Raw genomic sequence first — 18159 nt, forward strand, 5'->3', positions numbered from 1 at the left:
CATTTCACATTCAAATCTCTTTCGAGGATCCAGGCTCCAGGTGAGGTGTTGACGGAAGCGCGCGTAAGTACCAAATCTATTACTCTTATAATTAAGGCTGGAACGACGGAACGGAACAAACAAGCAAACAGCATCAAACAAACAAGACGCGCTAACGACCGTCTAAATCCTCCTGACTCCTGAAGCTCAGGGTTTAAATTCTTAACTTTTTTTAGACCCAAACAAAAAAAGCTGGGCTCCCTTTGACTTTGCTGACGTACATGGCTGGCACTCCGGAAGCTTAAAATCATCGATTTGCTGAATGAATTCTGGAACGGGGGTTCGGAAAATTAACTCGATAAGATTCGCTCATGTTGCTTCTGGGCCCTTGCTGTTCCGGCCCTTTGGTCGATTTCTCGTTGGTCGTCCGCCAATGACTCCCCCTGCTCATGTCGAATGTTGTTGCGTCAAGGCAACAACGGTACTTCCACCGATACCCCATTTCTGAGTTCTCAGACTGCATGCCCGTCATGTTAAGGGCCTAAGTTGAAGTGTGGCGAATGACGATACGGTCGAGGAGTTGAGACGTTTATAGTATTGCTTCGCTGTTTCCGGCATGAGGGTACGTACGCGTCATGCAAGATTGCGAGCAATCATAGGCGTTGATATTTATCTGCTATGTCTTCTCTTGTTGATTGTTTGTTGACCTTGTTCTTATTGTTGTAGCGTTTGACATCTCATCAAAGTCCGGTTGTCCCAGCATTCAACAACGTGTGATGAGCTTGTACTGAGTTCCAAAAGTGAGAAGAGGGTTAATTGCCTGGTGACAAGAACAAGGAACCGGCACAATAACACTGATTGATGGCTAATCACATCTTATTTGTAGCCCGGTGACATAATAATTTTAACTGTCTGCTCTTTGACTTAGAATAGTACGGTAATATTCTTCCTGCCATCATGGTTCTTGCCCATATAACTTTCAAGAAGGGCGAGAAGGAAAGAGATAAACCCTCTGTTGTCCAGTCACCTACTTCAATAGCAGTGCCAAATCATCAGTCAACCCCATCGACATCGTCCACTGTTGGTTCGCCGACTTCCAAATATCATCCGTCATGGCTTCTTCGGCGCAAACCGAGTATCAGCTCCAGAAGGACAGATGCACAAGATAATCCTTTGAGCGACACCGAGTCGCCACCTACTGCCAGCAGCTCCAGCTCTTTTAACGTCCAGTTAGGATTCTCTCCGAAAAGATGTGCTAGTGAACTCGAGAAAGAGTCGGAGAGCAGCAGCAGTCAAAAGGATTGGGCCAGAATACTTCGTAGTAGATCTACTAGTGAGAGTCGATCCCGCGACGGCAATCCTGGTGACAGACCTTCATCGTCATCCAAAAAAGCAGGTTGGAGTTATTCGAGACAGATGCATGATGGAGACGCCAGTGCACGAGTGCCGACTCCGTCCGAGGCCATGGAGAATGTCCTGAAAGACGACGTCTTTGGATTATCTGAAAGTATGGGCACTTTAGGACTAGTTACAGATGTCAGGCGTGGTACGTAAACTGGCGATTTGTCAAGCATCTTCTGACCCAAATTTCAGATGTGAATGCTAAAATTGCCGACGACCAAGCTGCCTTGATCAATGGCATGACGTTTCCAAGCTCTCCCCCAACACCTTCCACGCTCAGCAAAATACCATTATCAGCCACTCCTATCGTCTACCCCACCCCTCTCTCCCCTCCTCGCCGTTCTATACCTCAATCTCCTCGAGCTGCGCAACACATACAGCGTCAACAAAGACCAGATACTCCCCCCAGCATCTCCCGTGCTCTTACAGGGGCAAACAAGCCGAATGTAGACTCCTCTAATCGATATCTCAGGTCAATCTCTCCTTCACCTTCTCCAGCCTCTTCTCGTATATCCCCGCAGTCTCTCAACCAATCTCAACTGCCTCGTGTACCTGTTGTAACGACCGAATGGCTTAAGCGTAAACCTTCTACAGGTCGGCTACGTCACAATGCTTCTTTGTCGGTAGACAACGTGCCTGTTCCGCCTTCTCACCCAATGTCAAGTACCGTTACATCACCTCGGCCTGTTCAAAATGAAGAAAAGCCCAAAGCGTTAGATGAGTCTCCTCAAATTGAGCAGAGGACCACCTCTTCTAACCGTAACCGCATTGTGTCCCATTCGTCTTCGACCAATTCTGACATCGACGGAGTTTCATCTTCCGACGGAGAGATTGGGTTCTCAAGTCCTTATCGTATTCTTCATGGAACAACGCCCTCAAAGTCCACAACGAGACCGTCTGGTAATGGTCCTGACAGAGGCTATGAAGTTAAGATCACTTGCTTGGATGATCGGGCAGATAATGAAGAGATGAAATGGCAGGTCACTATTCGCCAGCGGTCATCCAAAAACTCTTTGCACCATCCGACAAGTCCTCTCCAGTTGAGTACAGCCACAAGTTTAGCACAAGCACCGGCCACAGCCAGTTCAATCAATCTCAGTTTATCATTAGATAAACCTACGGGTAAGCTGGTCTTTATCAGTTTCCCCATGGATATTCACGCCACTCCAACTACAAGGCGGCGGAGAGGTTCACACTCCCAGCCACCCACTTTGTCACAGACATACACAACTTCACCCAAGAATATGTCTGCGCCTAACTATCGACCTGTCACCCCTCCCCCGATTCCTAGGACAATGGGTGCTACCACGTCGAGACCGACGACACCAACGTCATCTGTGCGTAAAAAGCCCCCTCCAGCTTGGTCACCACCAATTGCGCCGGAGGATGGAGCGGGTTCAGCTTGAGTAGAAGAAAGGAGTGGGATGGAATTGAGAACAGATGTAGGACGGAGTTAAGAAAGGACATTCACCAAAATGAACATGAATGAACGGTAGACTCATGCAGAAATGCATACAGTCAATCAACGACATTGATGTTTATGTTATGATCTTCATGACCTGCTTCAACGTCTCTTCGAAAACATTACCACAGCGTACCTAGAAATATCCATCAACACACTCACTCCACATTGCATTGGGCAAAAAAGTTAAGAACCACTCACTTGCCAGACACTCGCCAATCAGGTTGTTCTTTATCGAGCTTTTCAGCGATACCTTCATCCAATCCAGCACTGGTTGTGGTATCAGCATTGTTAGTCAAGTACGAGACGTTAGAGTACATTAACCCACATAGTATCAGCCTTGTTGGTTCTCAAACTGAGCAAAGTGATTTGGCCAGCCAAAGGGCCTAAGAAGGAACAGATGAGTGCTCCAGTCGTAGATTAAAACAAGCATGAACGGAGACCTACCAATGGCTTCATCAAATGGTGTAGTAGTGGGCCACCACGCATCACCAAGCAACCTAAAGCGAACAAGTCAGCTTCTAACCAATAATAGAAGAAACCCGACTTACTTTCGGTAGTTCAAATCACCCTTGAAGATGACCAAATCAGACTTTTGAAGTTCTGCCAAAACGTCGGGCGCCATAACAGGCAAATCCTGATAAGCATACTGGGTTGTCCAGAATCCACCCAGAGCAGGAGCCTTGCCCAAGGGGGTGTCAAAAGGTACAGAAAGCTTGAAACGTCCCGCTTCGATGTGCTCTTTCCATCGTTTACCGAGAGAGATGAGCGACGCGGTATCCTCATCAGTGAGGGGCTGAGACGCGTGCTGGGAGAAAAAGGTGGTGTCGAGAAGGGAGTCGATAGCCCAGGTAAAGTCGTATGGGAGGACGTCGCTGACGAACCAGGGGATAGCTTTGGGGCTTCGCACCTAATTAGCAATGGAGGATATGTGTTCTCCTTCCGTAGACGTACTGGAATACCACCTTGCCGACAAAGGGGGTACAAGAAATCAGGAAATCAGCAAGGATAAAGTCGGTGAACAGCTAAAGAACATTTCGGATTTAGCCAATAATTATTAGTGTTTATACCCGCTTACCTCGAAACCAGCTACATAAGTTCAGCCAGTGCTCACTATCGAAGGTCTACGAACCCACCATTATCCATGACAAAGTCAACTCGGCCATTCTTCAATCCCTTGAAGTGCTCCCAAGCCTTGCTCAAATCATTTCGCAAAATAAACTTCGCCTGTTCTGCTTGAGCTTCGGAGCCTACAGCCTGGAGCTTCTGAAGGTCTTCATACTTGAGATCAATGAGAAGCGAAAGGTCCTAAATTTTAGAGAAAGGTCAATTACAAACACCAAACGTCGGAATAGAGCCGTGAACTGACGGTTGCGTTACCCCACAAGTCCGCTTGGATCATCTCCCTGCAGACCAATATAATGAGCAAAATTAAATGATAAAAGTTATTCTACTCACATGAATGCAATTTCCAAAGCGGATCCAGGTCTTTCAAAGTCCTTGTTCAACTCATCCTTTTCGGCAACAGCAGAGTTAATCGCCTTGGCAAGGTCTAAAAACGAGTTTAGCCAAATCCCGTTATCCAGGTTATTCACCACTCACGGAGGATAGCTCCAGAGCTAGACTTGTAGGTCTCAGCCTTCTGATCAAAGAAAGGATCGTAACTGTTCCAATGTTGCGTAAGAGCGAAGTAACTCCTCAAACGTCGGTAGCTTGATTCAAGGATTAATGCGCTGAATAGTTGAACAGCTCAGCCAACTCACAGGTAACACTCAGCGAAAAGCCAGTTCATGTTGCCCCATTTCCTGTCCTCTTCGGGGTAGCTAGCAAGTTCCGTATTGTAACATTCGACGTTGATCTCGCCGTCCTCCTCGATAGGGCTATGGGTGTACAAGTTAATGACTAATGACTATGAAGTGAAAATTGGTATATTCACGTGAGAAGAGCATTGTGGCCCATTTCATACTTCATCTCTGATATCTGAGAAATAATTTTCTTGCCTTCGGCAACTTTAGCGTCCTTGTCAGCATCGGATGACATGGAGATCTCGTGGTTGGCGTTGGAAATGGCAGAGATCACATTTGTGAGCACGACGGGCCATCTGGGTGAGAATGATAAGTGAACAGCTAATAACACCTAGAGAGTTGATTACCTTTTGACAAGAGTAGCGTAGGCAAAGCTGTGTAATGGTGGCCTTTAGTTTGTACCAAAAGCTTGAAAGCCGCTTAGCAAGAACATACCTTTCTTTGTCCTTGGGGGATACTCGGTCGTATGGAAGCTTGAACAGTTGGGGAAGGGGCATGGTTTGAATCTAGATATAGTTCCTGAATAGGATATATATAATACAGACGGCTGACAGCTGATATAAGAAACAATGTAAAGAACGCCGAATGAATAGATGGAGAATGAACGAAATATCAAGCCAGCACACATGGCATCATCATTCCGGCCTTCGGAACGAACCCGAACAGTTTGAAACTGGGTGATGTCACCACTTTTGTACGGAGAAGGGGCATATGTCCGGGAAGAACCCTCCTCCTGCCTCCTCTCTTGAATGATTGAGCTCCCTTGCTGGCGGCGATGCCCAGTTACCTCCACCTCTTCAGCGGACGAGCGGGGCAGATCGATATTTCTAGAAGACCTCTTGATTCTGCATATCATTGTTGTACTTGTACATTCTCAGTCTGAAGAGCAATTTGACGTGTCTCTGCCATTCTCACCTGGACCTACAAATCCTGCAATTGATCTGCCATGTCAAATCCTCTTGATCAACCCGAAATTCCCACCCCGGTGCCGCCATCTACCGCCACGCCCGCTGCTGCCTCCGTCAGCCAACAAGACCACCAATCCGACAAGCGACAGCCTTTGGCAATCGAGTATAACAATCCCAGCAAGGAGGAGGAAGTGCAAACTCTTGATCTGGGAGAAGGAAATGTGATCAAGCTGGACAAATTGGGACCTATGATCATTAACAATGACGGGGTGAGTGACGTTGCTTTGCGTGATCTTGGAGTAAGGATACCAGTACTGATGCATTACTTTAGACTTTGTCGAGGATCCAAAATTGGCAAGATCTCCATCCCATTGAGCAAGAGAGGACTGTGAGGCTCCTTGTGAAGAAACGTAATCTTGTGCGACTAAAGAACCTGAGTGATGTCGAGAAGGCAAAGGGAGAGGATAATGGGGAAGAGCTGACTGTCCTAAAGGAGGGAAATGAGGAGGAGTAATAGAAAACTCAGTACAGTATCTGTTGATTATAATCAAAATGGACGTAGCCTTTTGTATCCTTCCGATTGAACCGATCGGTTGGTGTAGCGAGGAATCAGTGGTCTTTGCAGAATGTCTAAAGGGCTAAGGGGTCTTTTGATGAAAAGAAATCATTACATGCCATCAACATCCATTACTATCAATATGCGGAAAACTTCTATCCGAAACTCTTCAACTCTATACCTTTACGTTCCTTCGCTACTCCGCCATTCGCGGCACCTTGTTTTTGACCAACGGCGTCTCTGATCGCATGCTCCAATTCTCCTCTCTCGCCTTCTTTCATCGCCATTGTCGCCTCTTTGAACGCCCCTGGTCCTGATTGGGCGAGGCCAAGTAGAACGGCAGCAGCCACCCCGTGAAGCTGTGATGAGGATTGTCCTTGACCTGTTGATCCGGGCGGATCGAGCATCAGGCAGAGCGTCGGTAATAAAACTCCATATCCTCTGGGCTTATGTTCCTCAGGTAAGCCAGTACCCCAGGATACCAGAGTTTTGATGACAGCTTGTATACCTTCCAAAGGCGGCGCATAGTCAGGGTTGGTGGCATGCGCCACGACGTTATCGGAGATGTAGGTTATCATAGGAGGGAGTAGATGGAGAGTAGCGTGTTGCAGCACTGGCGAAGGAGCTGGTGGAGAATTGGGGCCGAGAGGGGAGGGAAGAAGTCGCAGGGATGCGGGAAGTATGGTGGACGCACAATGGATTGCGGTGAGACCGAGCTACGTTCACCGCCGTTAGTATCCACCTCTCTGCTTGATAGAAACAGGAACTTACCTCTGGACGTTCAATACCTGCACCCAAATACTGGCCAATTGTATAGCCGACAGACTCCACCAGATTTCTGCTGACCTTGAGGTCGGCCGGCAGCGCCGTTAATATGAGTGTAACAGCCAGCAAGTTATTTTTGATTATGATATTGGCGACAGGGTTGACCCTCGTCCTTGGATATCGTGTTAGCAGCACCCTTTTCATGAAGCTGATAAGACTCACCTCATATCATCAATGTTACTAAGGCACGCTGAAACAACACCATGTACAATCTTCTCGCCATTACTCACACCGGGTACTTGAGCAGCCACCAACCCCTCCATTTGCACCTTCAAGCATCCCAAACACCCTCCCACCAAATCCACCGGTGACTCGCTCTCAAGCAGGCCCATAAAGAGATGCAATCCCACAGCATACATGTCTGCCTTCTGCGAAACTTCCACGCACTCGATAATCTGCGCAAAGGCCATAAATGCCGAGCGAAGAAGGTTAACCTTGTCTTGTGTAGAATCTACATGATTCCAGGATGGCTTCATCTCCTTGGTAGGGACAATCTGTCTGAGGGTAAATGCGATAATGGCCAAAGCCCGTCTTGTCTGAGCAGAATCCATCGTGCCTGTGCCTTTTCTGCTAGTTGCAAAGCTGGACATCACTTCGACAGCCTCACTCTTCACTGTCGCTGGCTCACTCATCGCAATCCTGTAGCACACTGTGCACAGCTCGTCAAAGAACTGTCCCTCGAAAACTGTTGTACCACTCAAAACCGGCTTGACCAGGCTCTGCATTGCTTTAAGGCAAGCAGAAGCAAGAGGGGAAGCAGAGACATCGCCAATTGTCTTGAGCAAAGACTCAAATGAGAGGCCGTAGACGATGTAAAAGTTGGCGGAAGGTTCAGGTCGAATAGAAGGCACAGAAGTGGGAGGGTTGGGGGAATCGTAACGCTGACCATCCATTGCCCCAAAGGCAAATGGATCGTTGATAGCAAATGAGATAGCAACAGCATGCAATAGCTTTGGCACAGCTTGCTCGTAATACTGCATTTTATCAGCTATAGTTCACTAATAAAAATGACGACTTACAGGTAAGAGTACCTCTCTGCCTAAACCAGCGGTACTATCTACAGCTCCACTAAGCCCACCCATTTCCGGGTCCGTCCTCAGTTGGGCGTAGTCTCTCAAAGCACCGATCCAGAAGGGTGCCAATAGCCATCTGTATGGCTTGAGCACATCTGTAAGGTACGATTGCCGGACGCTGGATATTTGAAGCTCTGCCCAGGCTGTAAGTATAGAAATCTGAAGCATGATGACCGCAGAAGGTGAAAGGTCTTCCATGTCTCCCAAAGAAAGCATTTCGCCGTCTAGATAGCCATCAGTCTCCCCATTTGACCTCGATAATATCTGCACTTACTCTTACACTGCTCCAACGCTCCCGTCAGCAACTTCAAAATCCTGCCCATTCTCGGAACTTCCTTCACGACTCCACTTCCAACGAAGACAGCACAAACTTGCACGGCCAAGGACAAAACTTCAGGGGCGGAATCTGATCCGAATGAAGGAGTCAATGCAGCCGCAATAGGAGCCTGATGTTGCTCTAAAAGAAGTGCAGATTCAAAATCAGGATCAGGTGATGCAGAGAATTTCTACAAGGATTATCAATTTAGCACGCTGGACATTAGGCGATGAATGGAAAAGACAGACCTCAATGACATCACGCAACACAACGAGTCCTGCTGCTCTCACTTCCATGACTCCCGCTGTACTAGCCGAGAACGCCATTTTGATTAAATCACCGACCCGTGACCAAAGCATATGGCGCCCATTGGCGCCCATCTTTCTAGCAATTATAGGATCAAAATGCTCCGGCCTGTTGCTCTCCGCCACTGAAACGACAATGTCATGTAAACACTCGAGCGCGAAGAGTTGGGTTCGCCATCGGGAGGAAAGAGCGTTTGATGAGGCCGAGGTCGAGGCTCCTCCACCTAGGGATTCGCCTTCATCGTCAATAAACGCCGGGCCAGCAGCGGGTGCAGAAGCTTGTTGCGGGCGACGAATAGCAGCTTTTTGGGCTGCGGTTCTAGTCATGATCCTCTGACAAAGATCAATCCATCCAGAGGGCAATGCTGCTGCCGTGCCCCTCAGCCAACTGCTAATTACCTTCTTCACACCATCGATACTTGGGTCATCATCCAATAACCCAAATAGATCTTCTACCAGCTGGTTTCCACCGAGTTTTGAGATGAGTACAGGATCGCGCTGGACAATCTGATAAAGGGCGGTGATGGATGCCACTTTGAGTGGACGTCGTGGTGAGGCGAGATGTGTACGGAAAGTCTGGACGAGCTTGGGGATATCGATGGCTGTGGGTGCAAACATGAGGAACTGCTGGACACATTTGATAGCCTCCACAGCCAGCCCTTCGTCCGTCTCTTCCCCAAACTCGTGCACTAATAAGAACACCAAGCTTCTCACTTTTCCAGGCTCTTGTAGTTCGGGCCCTAGAACACCTATCAACGCGTGCAAAATTCGACAGATCACTTGATAAGCAGGCAAGTCACCACGAAGGTTGACGCTTCCGAGGGAACCGCCCTCTGGCTCGTGCGTTTCGAGGAGATAGATGTTCGATAACATCCCAAGAGTGGTAAGCACGTAAGGTTCGTAACTGAGATTCGCAGCGTCCACCACACGGGCTAGGGCCTTCATAGCGTAGAAATGAACAACCGGGTGAGGGTCAGTTGCAAGGCTCATGAGGATGTTGACTATAGTTTTGAGAATAGGCCCGCCCGCCAAGCCACCGACGAAGGAGTAGATGGCCCCGAATGCAAGAGCACAGCCGGCTCGAGCATCAGGTGATCGGTTAGTAACGACTTGATCGACGAGCCATTGAACTTGGGATGAAAGATGGGTCGGGGACGCTAATGATGAGAGGAGACCGAGTGCTTCGGCAGAAGTGGAACGGATACTGGGGGAAGGATCAAAGATAGCGTCCTATTTGTGACTTGAGCATCGCAGACCAGTCCCAGTAATAAATGGACAAACGTACCTGAAGAAGAGATCTAATCATCTCACTGACCTGCGCACTACCCACCACCTTCCTCGCCTTACCACCAGCCCCTTCTACTCCCTTCAAAGTCTTCCTCAAGGCAGTGACGGTGTTGACGATCACAGCCTGCTTTCTCCCTGGGTTCTTCTCGAGCTTACTAGATCGCATATGTGATGAAAGAGTCGCGAGCGATTGGACTTGGCCTTCGAGATTTTGATGCGGAAAGAGGATAGAGAACAAGGAAAGCCCCGCATCGATGACGCCCGTCTGCGCTGGTGCGGGGGTGGGTGATGACAAGGGTTGTTGAGCAGCGAGTAAAGGTAAAAAATCATGCTCTAACGAACCCAAAATTGGTCTTGACAGTTGTCCTTCCAGCTCGATCTCCACCTTATCCCTGTTTAACCACCCTTCTTCCCCCTCATCCTCCTCTCCATTCTTACCATAATCATCCCTAGCCCTAGCCAGACTTGTCACTCCAAAAGCGTACCCATCAGCCGAATGCCAGATACCAACAAAATTACCGGCTTGCGCGGCGATAGCGGCCTGAGCGCCCGAACCCGAGTAATTCTCGGGATCAGCAAAGACAGTGATGGCCGCCTGGAGCAAAGCCGGTTGAGTTGACTCTGTCGCAGAGGAAGGTCCGAGGACGGTGAAACATTGCAAGACTCGACGTCGGAGTGTGGCTTCGCGATCAACGAGGGAAGGACGGGTGGTGAAGATGGGTGAAGGATTGGGCGAGTTGGCTTGTTCGCGAAGTGCTTCGGCATAGGCGGTGGCGAAACCGTTGACATAGTTGAGGGTGTTGGTAAAAAGAGTGGCAAGTCGACGAGCGACGTCGATGTTGACAAGGGAGTGGTTATGGTTGAGGAAATTAAGCGCGGAGGACAGAGCACATTCTCGCACGAGAAGGAGAAAATTCCATTCGGCCTCGCCCCTTTCACCGACAGAAGTGTCCTTGTTAGACGGTTTCGGCAAAGCGTTACGCCACAAGACAAGGAGTTGGGGCAAATGGAGCTTGACGAAACTTGGACCAAGGCTCATGAGTCCTGTCATAAGGTACCATGCTACTTGAATCTCTGTGCTCGCCTGTGGGATCTCATGATCGCCTGCCCGCTTCAACAACGATACGGCAAGATCAAACACCTTTGTCGGGACATCATGCGACACATACAGCGGCCTGACAGGGCTGACAGCTATGAGCGCAGACAATCCAAACGCCTTGCCAACGAGCCGAGGGGCAACCTCCTTCGGTGCCGTAGGGGAAGACAAGAGGTTAAGGTCCTTTTCAATATCAGCGATGAGAACGCCGAGTAAACGAGGAAGTTGGGATGGATTTGTCGTGCAGAATCGGCGCAGGGTGAATGCGGTGGACAGCCGGACAGAATATGATTCGTGGGCCAATAACCTCACTAGAGGTTCGGCGAGCAGTTCAATGATTTGCGCGGGGGCATTGCCTAATTGTTCGAGAAGACCGGCTATTTCGTGTAGCGAAACGATGAGGACGTTCTTGTTGATTCTTGGCTGGCCGGGGAGCAGGGTAGGCTGCCATTTCTTGAGATAGTTGAGGGTCAGCTCGCGAATGGCAGACACTTGGCCAGGTTCTGAAAGGAGTCGTTCACCGACAAGATCCCGGAGGAGGATTTTGGCTGCTTGTCTAGTTGCGAGCACCTCGTATCGGCCTCCTCGTTGCGGTATAACAATTTCGTCCATGATATGCTTTACAATTTCTTCATATCTCGCCTCAACGTACTCCCCTCCTAAAGTGGTGAACAATGTCGCATAAGCGTCGATGATGGCGTTACGGAGTTTGCGGGGAGATTGTTGTTTGTTGTACGGAATTGAAAGGTATTTGAGCATCTCCTGAGTCGTGAAAAGGGTTTTAGATGCCCTGTCTTCAGCGACAGAGGTCATGACGGTAGGTTCTCCGGACTGGTCTTCAGCCTCTGGTTTTGACTTTTTCGATGATTCAGGCACAACGCCACTTCCAGGGACTTGCGTGGCAGCCAGGAAATGCGCCAACATTCTACTAAACGCCCGTCTTGTCAAATGATCGGCTGTCTCCAGACTTTTGAATGATAAAGGGGCAACCATATCCAAAGTCGGCTGGAGTTGAAGGACAGGGGTGTGGAGGTGTAGAGCGATGAATGTTTTGGCAGAAGCGCGCTGGACAGAGAGGGCCTTGTCTTGTAAGCCGCTACGAAGAGATTTAAGGAGATCTTTGACAAGAGCATCAGGGAGGGCCTTTCCGGCGGAGTGAAGAGATCTGGAGAATGCGACCATTGCTTGTGTTCGAAGCAGGACAGACTGAACATATCAGTATGAGACGTTTTTCGATGGACCTACGAGGTTGGTGTTCTTAAACACTTTCAATGACGAAGTACAGATCTCGGCCATGAACGACATCATCTACACCGTCAGCTACGTTCCTCTGGGCGAACTTACATTCTTCCCGTGTTCCTTGATTACTTCTCCGATACAGTACCAACTCGCAACTCTGCCCAAGTTTTCTGCAGCACTCATTCCCTTTGAACCACCATCGCTGACCGCCTTGACTAGGGCCTGCACAAAGTCAAACAGGGAGCGAGATTCCACGCGTTGATGCAGCTTGACGACACATCTTGTGACTAGATGTCTTATAGGCCGTCCTGGCTTCGGCAATGTGGGATTGGGGTTGGGAAGAAGAAGATTGAGGAAGAATGTATGTAGGGATTGAATCTGCTTGGAAAGATCCTCTGGGCTGATTGCCTCGATAGCTTGCTCTGCTTGACGTAGCCAGTGTAGGAGAGAGAGGTCCGAACCGTCGCCTGTGAAGCGGGACTGTGGGTTATTAGTGGTGCTCGCGGACTATATACGCACCTCTTCCACCCTGAGAACGTCCGGCGAGATGTCTGGCATACTATGAAGGGAGCAGTGAGGCTTGTGTATACGCGCACGAAACAGCAGCGAGCGGATATCTTGATGGAGTCACTCCTGCCCGGGTCGATTTGTACGAGAATTCGCGGAGGAGATAAGATGACCAAGGATGGTTCCAAGACAAGAGAAGTTGTAAGCAAAGAGAGAGGGAATGACAAGAGTACGTAGGAAGTGAAAGACATGTACACGTAGTGTTCATTGGAAGCAAGGTTGGAAGCAGCCTGGAAGTGCTGGCCCCGATTAATTACATAATATGACTCTTGAGCCGCTTGCAACACTTCTTCACGGCGTATTTCTGTCTCAAGGAGAGTGAGCATTTAGTCAGGAATGGCGGCCCTAGAAGCATACTCTGTCAAGCAGAATGATGAAAGGAGGAGCTAATACAACGAAACTCTATCCTTTTGTCTTCTTTGTATTACTGCTAAGAAGGAAAGACACACATCTTCTTTATTTGCTCATGCGCAATTTTGACTACTTTATTAACTAAATCTCTAATCATTTCGGATCCTGCATCGCTCAAGATGTAGGCATATTCATTAAATAGCCTCTGCGTGGTAGGACGACACATAATAAATAGTTGAGGTCTCTTCTCACTATAAACCGGTACGTGAGCCTGATACCCTGGGCATCCCGAACAAAAAGCGGGATCAAATATCAGCTCCGTTTTGCAAGTTCATTGTTCTGCCAAAATCGTCCTCCATAGTCTATACAAGCTGTATTTACCACCAAAAATTCACCAAAAATGTCTCTTGACACCTCTTCCTCCGCCATCCACCTCCAACTCCCCCCCACGTCATCCTCTCTGTCAGTTCTTTCCTAAAATCCGGCATCAAAATGCTAATTACCATTTACAGCCGTCCGCCTTCCCAAATCACCGTTCACCCTTCGGTCATCGCTCAAATCCTCACCCACCACTCTCGCCACTCTGCCGATTCTGAATCTACACGAGTGATCGGTGCCCTTATGGGTAACCGATCTGACAATGGTCAGGAAGTCGACATTCGATCATGTTTCGCCGTCCCTCATACCGAACAAGGCCAGCAGATCTCTGTCGACAGGCCGTTCCAGCAAGACATGGTCAACTTCCTCGCCAAGAACGGTACCAAGGAAGTTATTGTTGGGTGGTACGCTAGCCAGAAGACTGTCAACTCCAATTCTGCCATCATCCAAGAATATTTTTCTTTTGAGACCAACCCTTACCCTGCCGTCCACTTGACCGTTGACACCGACATTGAAGAGTCTGGAAAGGGTCTTGGTGTGAAGGGATGGGTTTCTCAGCCTTTGGGTTTGACTAGCAAGTCAGAGTGCTCTGTCTTTGTGCCCGTTCCTGTGTCTATCAAGTACGCCGACTCTGAGCGTGCCGCCTGTAAGTGATACGTCTATTTCAGTCACAAATCTCTTCTTACAAGGCAAAACAGTGGACCTTCTCACCGCCCCCCAACCAACTCCTTCCCCTGCTCTTCCCCCCCTCCCCACCCTCTCCAACTCTCTCTCTCAACTTTCTTCCCTCATCGACCAATGTCTCGCCTACGTCCAATCCGTCAACAACGGTTCCCAAACCCCCGATGTCGAGATCGGCCGATACCTCTTGGAGGGCCTCGGCAGATGGTCTGCGAGCGGAAACGAAGATGAGGGCGGCGTCAAGGCTGGCTTGCAAGACACTTTGACAGTGGAGTATCTGTCGAGTTTGGTTAGGAGTCAGGTCGAGTTGGCGGGCAGGTTGTCACTCTTGCAACAGCCTGTTGCTCAGCAGTAGATGTGGAGCGAAAGTGGTCTTGGAGTTTCATGTGGATAGACGGTAGAGGGATTTTTCATGCAATTAGCCTTGGATCTGTAACTTCCAGATAACCGACGGTCTAGGGGGTCACTCAAGCCCTCTCATATCCATGACTGAAGTCTAGGGAGATATTTGCATTGTACACAGAATCAGTGCTACAAATGCTTTTTCATCACTGACACATGTCTTAATCTTCCACTACACCATTCCCCTCCTCTAACAACCTTCCATACTCCCTGTAATCCAACCTTCCCAACCTCGTCCCTGTCCGCTGCTCAAACGTCGTAGGCTTCACGAACCTCATCGTCACCTTGCTCTTACTCTTCTCATCCAATCCCCCATAAACTGTCTTCCCTATTTCTTCCCCATGTGTTCTCAATTTTTCAGTATAATGACTCGTTAACATTGACATCGTCTTGGCAAGTCGGTGAGGGGAAGGGGTAAATTCTGATCCGGGCGGGAAGAGTTCGTGTTCTGCCGCTCGAGAGCCTTCTCCACTGGTTTGACATTGTGCGTATGCTGTGCCCAACAGACTTTCCAACTTTCGAGCAGCTTCGATGGTAGCTTGATCGGATTCTTTGGAAGGGTCATCCATTCGCCAGGCGAGCGCATGGTGCCCTCGAGGAGGGATGAACCGGTCTTTCAGATTCATCCCTGCCGGTTCCTCACCCCCGCCAATGCTGATGTCAGGAGGACGGAGGGAAGCGCCCCTTGTGAGGTAAGTGGTCGTGTACAACGTAATAGGTGAGATACTTCCAGCATCAGAAGGGAGGGAAGGAGGGGTGGTGGTGGTTGGTCGATGGAAGTAGGCCCCATCGCCATCGTTGTCACATGTGGAAGGGCTTTTGAGATGTAGAGTAAGTGGAAACTCGGCGGAAGAAAAAGGTAGAGTAAAGCACGACGTGACGGTCGTTGACGACATCTTGTGGTGCACTTGCTCAGATCTTGTTAGATCTTGTTAGACTATACCTCTCGCTCTGTTATGTTGTGTGGTTTCTGCAAAGTGTATGTTATACGTATCAAATGTGTATACTCTTGCATAAATCCCCCATCTCAAGGCCCCAGTCTCACCTCATGCGTATATATACATCCCCCTTTCTATCAAACCTTTCATCCTTCTCTTTTTTCACATCCAAAGGTGGTCCACTTACCTTTCATTACTCGCATTCGTGGCTCCGCTGTTGAGCAGAGACTCTTTCGCGCCTTCCCATAATCCGTCTTAGCCTTCGATCAGCCAGTCCACCAAGTAATAAGAATTAGGAGCGGGCATATAGGAGGGATCCTTTCTTTCACAATGCTCATACTGGTTGATGGGCAGCTTCCATCTCTCCTCGCTTAGGAATGAAAGGGAATGGGAACATCCTTTCTCTTTTCGTATTTTTTTTTTCCGTTGATAAACCCCGCAGATGTGTACTTATATGCGGGCGGACTTTGACCTTGTAATACATCATTCGGAGTCACAGACTTATAGAATGTTGGCCAAGGTGTGCAAAAAAGGAGGTTTGAAGGCGAATGGCTGAGCGGAATCGTTGGTGACGATCCACATTGCACCTAGCAGAGGGTCACACAAATCGGCGTAATGTAAGCAATAAAGGAGAGGTGCTGGAAATGAACCCGTCTAGACAGTATGACAGCATCAATGCCTAATAATTGCCTTCTTCCGCTGTCCTGTAAAGTTGTCCAAAGAGGCTTTTTTGGAAAAATGCGTGAAGCTCGCTTGGTGAAAACCCTGGGATATGATGCCACACCCCATTCTACTCCGAGGAATAGGTCGAGGAGAAGGGCAGCGGTCCAAGACCGGACCATGTACATCGGTGCCGACCGCGTCAGAATAGCAAGCTACACAATTTGCTGGCTGTGCCGAGGATGACATCCTTTGACCCATACCTTCGTAGAAGAACATTTACCAAGCTCTTTTGTTCAGTGATGACTTCCCGGTAATGAGCCGCGTAGTTTGACTTTTTGTTGCCATTCGGTCCGTTGTGATGATAAAGCGACAGGTGGCCATGTGATGCAGACTCCGGTGGGAATCAACAATTGCGCTTGCAGTATTTGGGTGGTGAACTTCGGTACCAAAAAGTCACAGAAAAGTTTTTAGTCCGTATGGTAATTCTTTCCGTACAGTGGCAATGTGATCCTTGAAGCTCGCAAGTGATGATCCTCGCGTAATTGAATTCCACAGTTTTCCTCACATGAGAGCTTTGAAAGATGTAAAATGCAGACCATTACATGTAGACGAAAATCCCAAGCATCCCGAGACCATTCGTATATGATGGATGATCTTCGTTACCTCTTGCCGCACTGCCACATTCACTAATGCCGATAATCTTCTGCTCTGTTGATAAATAATGCTCGATGGGACCTGAATTCTGCCTTCGTTCAACTTCGTCGCTGATTCTGTTTTCTATTCTTATTACTTCTTATTACTGTACTGGTACTTACAGAAAAGAATGTCCTCCCCCCCCACCCCCCCCCTTTTGATGCGCGATGCGTTTTTGACTATACTCCATAACTATGATTTTGAATTGTTCACGCATGTACTTATAATTATCTGATTCTTTTCCATAATGGCACCACCCCAGCAGGTCACCCCCACTACCAAGCGAACTATGAGTGGGCCAGGAACAACATGAAGAGGGACTGGCGGGACGTTATTTTCACTGATGAATGTGCGTTGGAGCTGGGGGGAGGAATTACGAGGCGGCCAAACAAGGACTACCCGACGCGTAGGCGAAACGTACGCTCCGCAACACATCCTATCAACCTTCCATTCTGGTCGACAGAGCCTGATGGTTTGGGGAGCGATTAGCTACTACCAGAAATTTCCTCTTTTACCCCTTCCCCTGGCTCCATCGACGGTCAAAAATGGTGGCAGGACCAAGGCCAAATCCCTCAACGGACTCAGGTACACCGAAATGGTGATCAAAGGCGTCTTGGGGGGCGAGGGTGGTATCCTTAGGTCGCTGAGGTCCTCCGATTTCGAAAACATCCTTGTGTCGGAGGATGGAGCTCCCTCGTATCGCGCTGCCGTTGCGAAATAAAGCAGAGAGAGCCGAAATGGGAATCGAAGCCCTTGACCATCCCCCCTCTTCTCCTGACCTAAATCCCATAGAGAACGGATGGTATCTCTTAAAGCAAAGGTGGCGGCTTCCCCAGAGTCGGTGCATCTCTTGACGAGCTCTGGGAACAAATACAGAAGGCGTGGGATGAGATCGACCTGGAGCAGATCAGGGATCTCATAGATGAGATGGAACAGAGGCTTGTAGCGGGCGGTATGGAAAGCGAAAGGGAAGTCTACCAAGTACTAGATTATTGTAAATTATACATAGAATCTGCCTGTGTATTTGGTTTGCCCGGAAGCATGCATTGTAAAATGATACATGCAATCGATGCTGTTAGTATAGGTAGAAAAAGGGGATCAAAAGGGGGGAGAGGGTACATTCTTTTCCGTAGGTACCAGTACATTAGCAAACTGTGAGCGAACATATTCGCCAAGCACCCGAATTTGATGCGACACCCCCTCCCCCCCCCCCCACAAAGCAATGATCACCATC

At 48.8% G+C, this 18159-nt stretch overlaps 5 protein-coding genes across 5 annotated transcripts; 3 read left to right on the plus strand and 2 right to left on the minus strand.

The window, feature by feature from the left end:
* Positions 1-412: 412 nt before the first annotated feature.
* On the plus strand, positions 413-2915 carry CNF04500 (hypothetical protein). The gene is made up of 4 exons (XM_024657459.1): positions 413-601; positions 706-779; positions 866-1525; positions 1573-2915. The coding sequence occupies exons 3-4, from the start codon at positions 937-939 to the stop codon at positions 2784-2786; spliced, it is 1803 nt and encodes a 600-aa protein (XP_024513052.1). The 5' UTR covers positions 413-601; positions 706-779; positions 866-936; the 3' UTR covers positions 2787-2915.
* On the minus strand, positions 2876-5230 carry CNF04510 (conserved hypothetical protein). The gene is made up of 15 exons (XM_571639.1): positions 5083-5230; positions 4995-5021; positions 4779-4943; positions 4606-4722; positions 4445-4554; positions 4301-4394; positions 4212-4248; positions 3979-4150; positions 3921-3931; positions 3797-3867; positions 3394-3744; positions 3290-3342; positions 3171-3228; positions 3044-3112; positions 2876-2978 (listed from the first exon to the last, which is right to left on the minus strand). The coding sequence occupies exons 1-15, from the start codon at positions 5142-5144 to the stop codon at positions 2945-2947; spliced, it is 1431 nt and encodes a 476-aa protein (XP_571639.1). The 5' UTR covers positions 5145-5230; the 3' UTR covers positions 2876-2944.
* A 267-nt stretch (positions 5231-5497) lies between these two features.
* CNF04520 (expressed protein) lies at positions 5498-6583 on the plus strand. Its single transcript, XM_571609.2, has 2 exons — positions 5498-5824; positions 5887-6583. The coding sequence occupies exons 1-2, from the start codon at positions 5594-5596 to the stop codon at positions 6067-6069; spliced, it is 414 nt and encodes a 137-aa protein (XP_571609.1). The 5' UTR covers positions 5498-5593; the 3' UTR covers positions 6070-6583.
* Positions 6221-13010, minus strand: CNF04530 (clathrin-coated vesicle protein, putative). Its single transcript, XM_571414.2, has 10 exons — positions 12772-13010; positions 12358-12732; positions 12259-12321; positions 9916-12219; positions 8574-9860; positions 8284-8515; positions 7956-8233; positions 7099-7910; positions 6883-7048; positions 6221-6827 (listed from the first exon to the last, which is right to left on the minus strand). The coding sequence occupies exons 1-10, from the start codon at positions 12808-12810 to the stop codon at positions 6267-6269; spliced, it is 6117 nt and encodes a 2038-aa protein (XP_571414.1). The 5' UTR covers positions 12811-13010; the 3' UTR covers positions 6221-6266.
* Positions 13011-13508: 498 nt separating this feature from the next.
* Positions 13509-14662, plus strand: CNF04540 (conserved hypothetical protein). Its single transcript, XM_571416.2, has 3 exons — positions 13509-13632; positions 13683-14194; positions 14247-14662. Exons 1-3 carry the CDS (start codon positions 13571-13573, stop codon positions 14582-14584), a joined length of 912 nt encoding a protein of 303 aa, XP_571416.1. The 5' UTR covers positions 13509-13570; the 3' UTR covers positions 14585-14662.
* The last annotated feature ends 3497 nt before the right edge of the window (positions 14663-18159 follow it).

The sequence above is a fragment of the Cryptococcus neoformans genome (genome assembly GCF_000091045.1).
Source record: "Cryptococcus neoformans var. neoformans JEC21 chromosome 6 sequence".
Lineage (NCBI taxonomy): Eukaryota > Fungi > Basidiomycota > Tremellomycetes > Tremellales > Cryptococcaceae > Cryptococcus > Cryptococcus deneoformans.

Bases quoted from the DNA above. Each gene is read 5' to 3' on its own strand.
- CNF04500 (XM_024657459.1), top strand. From the start codon at position 937: ATGGTTCTTGCCCATATAACTTTCAAGAAGGGCGAGAAGGAAAGAGAT. The intron at 1,526-1,572 runs GTACGTAAACTG...CCCAAATTTCAG, and splicing joins AGTTACAGATGTCAGGCGTG to ATGTGAATGCTAAAATTGCC.
- CNF04510 (XM_571639.1), bottom strand. From the start codon at position 5,144: ATGCCCCTTCCCCAACTGTTCAAGCTTCCATACGACCGAGTATCCCCC. The intron at 4,555-4,605 runs GTGAGTTGGCTG...CCTTGAATCAAG, and splicing joins CTTTTCGCTGAGTGTTACCT to CTACCGACGTTTGAGGAGTT. The intron at 3,113-3,170 runs GTGGGTTAATGT...TACCACAACCAG, and splicing joins ACCAACAAGGCTGATACTAT to TGCTGGATTGGATGAAGGTA.
- CNF04520 (XM_571609.2), top strand. From the start codon at position 5,594: ATGTCAAATCCTCTTGATCAACCCGAAATTCCCACCCCGGTGCCGCCA. The intron at 5,825-5,886 runs GTGAGTGACGTT...GCATTACTTTAG, and splicing joins TGATCATTAACAATGACGGG to ACTTTGTCGAGGATCCAAAA.
- CNF04530 (XM_571414.2), bottom strand. From the start codon at position 12,810: ATGCCAGACATCTCGCCGGACGTTCTCAGGGTGGAAGAG. The intron at 12,322-12,357 runs GTAAGTTCGCCC...CTGACGGTGTAG, and splicing joins TCAAGGAACACGGGAAGAAT to ATGATGTCGTTCATGGCCGA. The intron at 8,516-8,573 runs GTCTGTCTTTTC...TAATCCTTGTAG, and splicing joins TGTTGCGTGATGTCATTGAG to AAATTCTCTGCATCACCTGA.
- CNF04540 (XM_571416.2), top strand. From the start codon at position 13,571: ATGTCTCTTGACACCTCTTCCTCCGCCATCCACCTCCAACTCCCCCCC. The intron at 13,633-13,682 runs GTCAGTTCTTTC...TACCATTTACAG, and splicing joins CCCCCCACGTCATCCTCTCT to CCGTCCGCCTTCCCAAATCA. The intron at 14,195-14,246 runs GTAAGTGATACG...AAGGCAAAACAG, and splicing joins CGACTCTGAGCGTGCCGCCT to TGGACCTTCTCACCGCCCCC.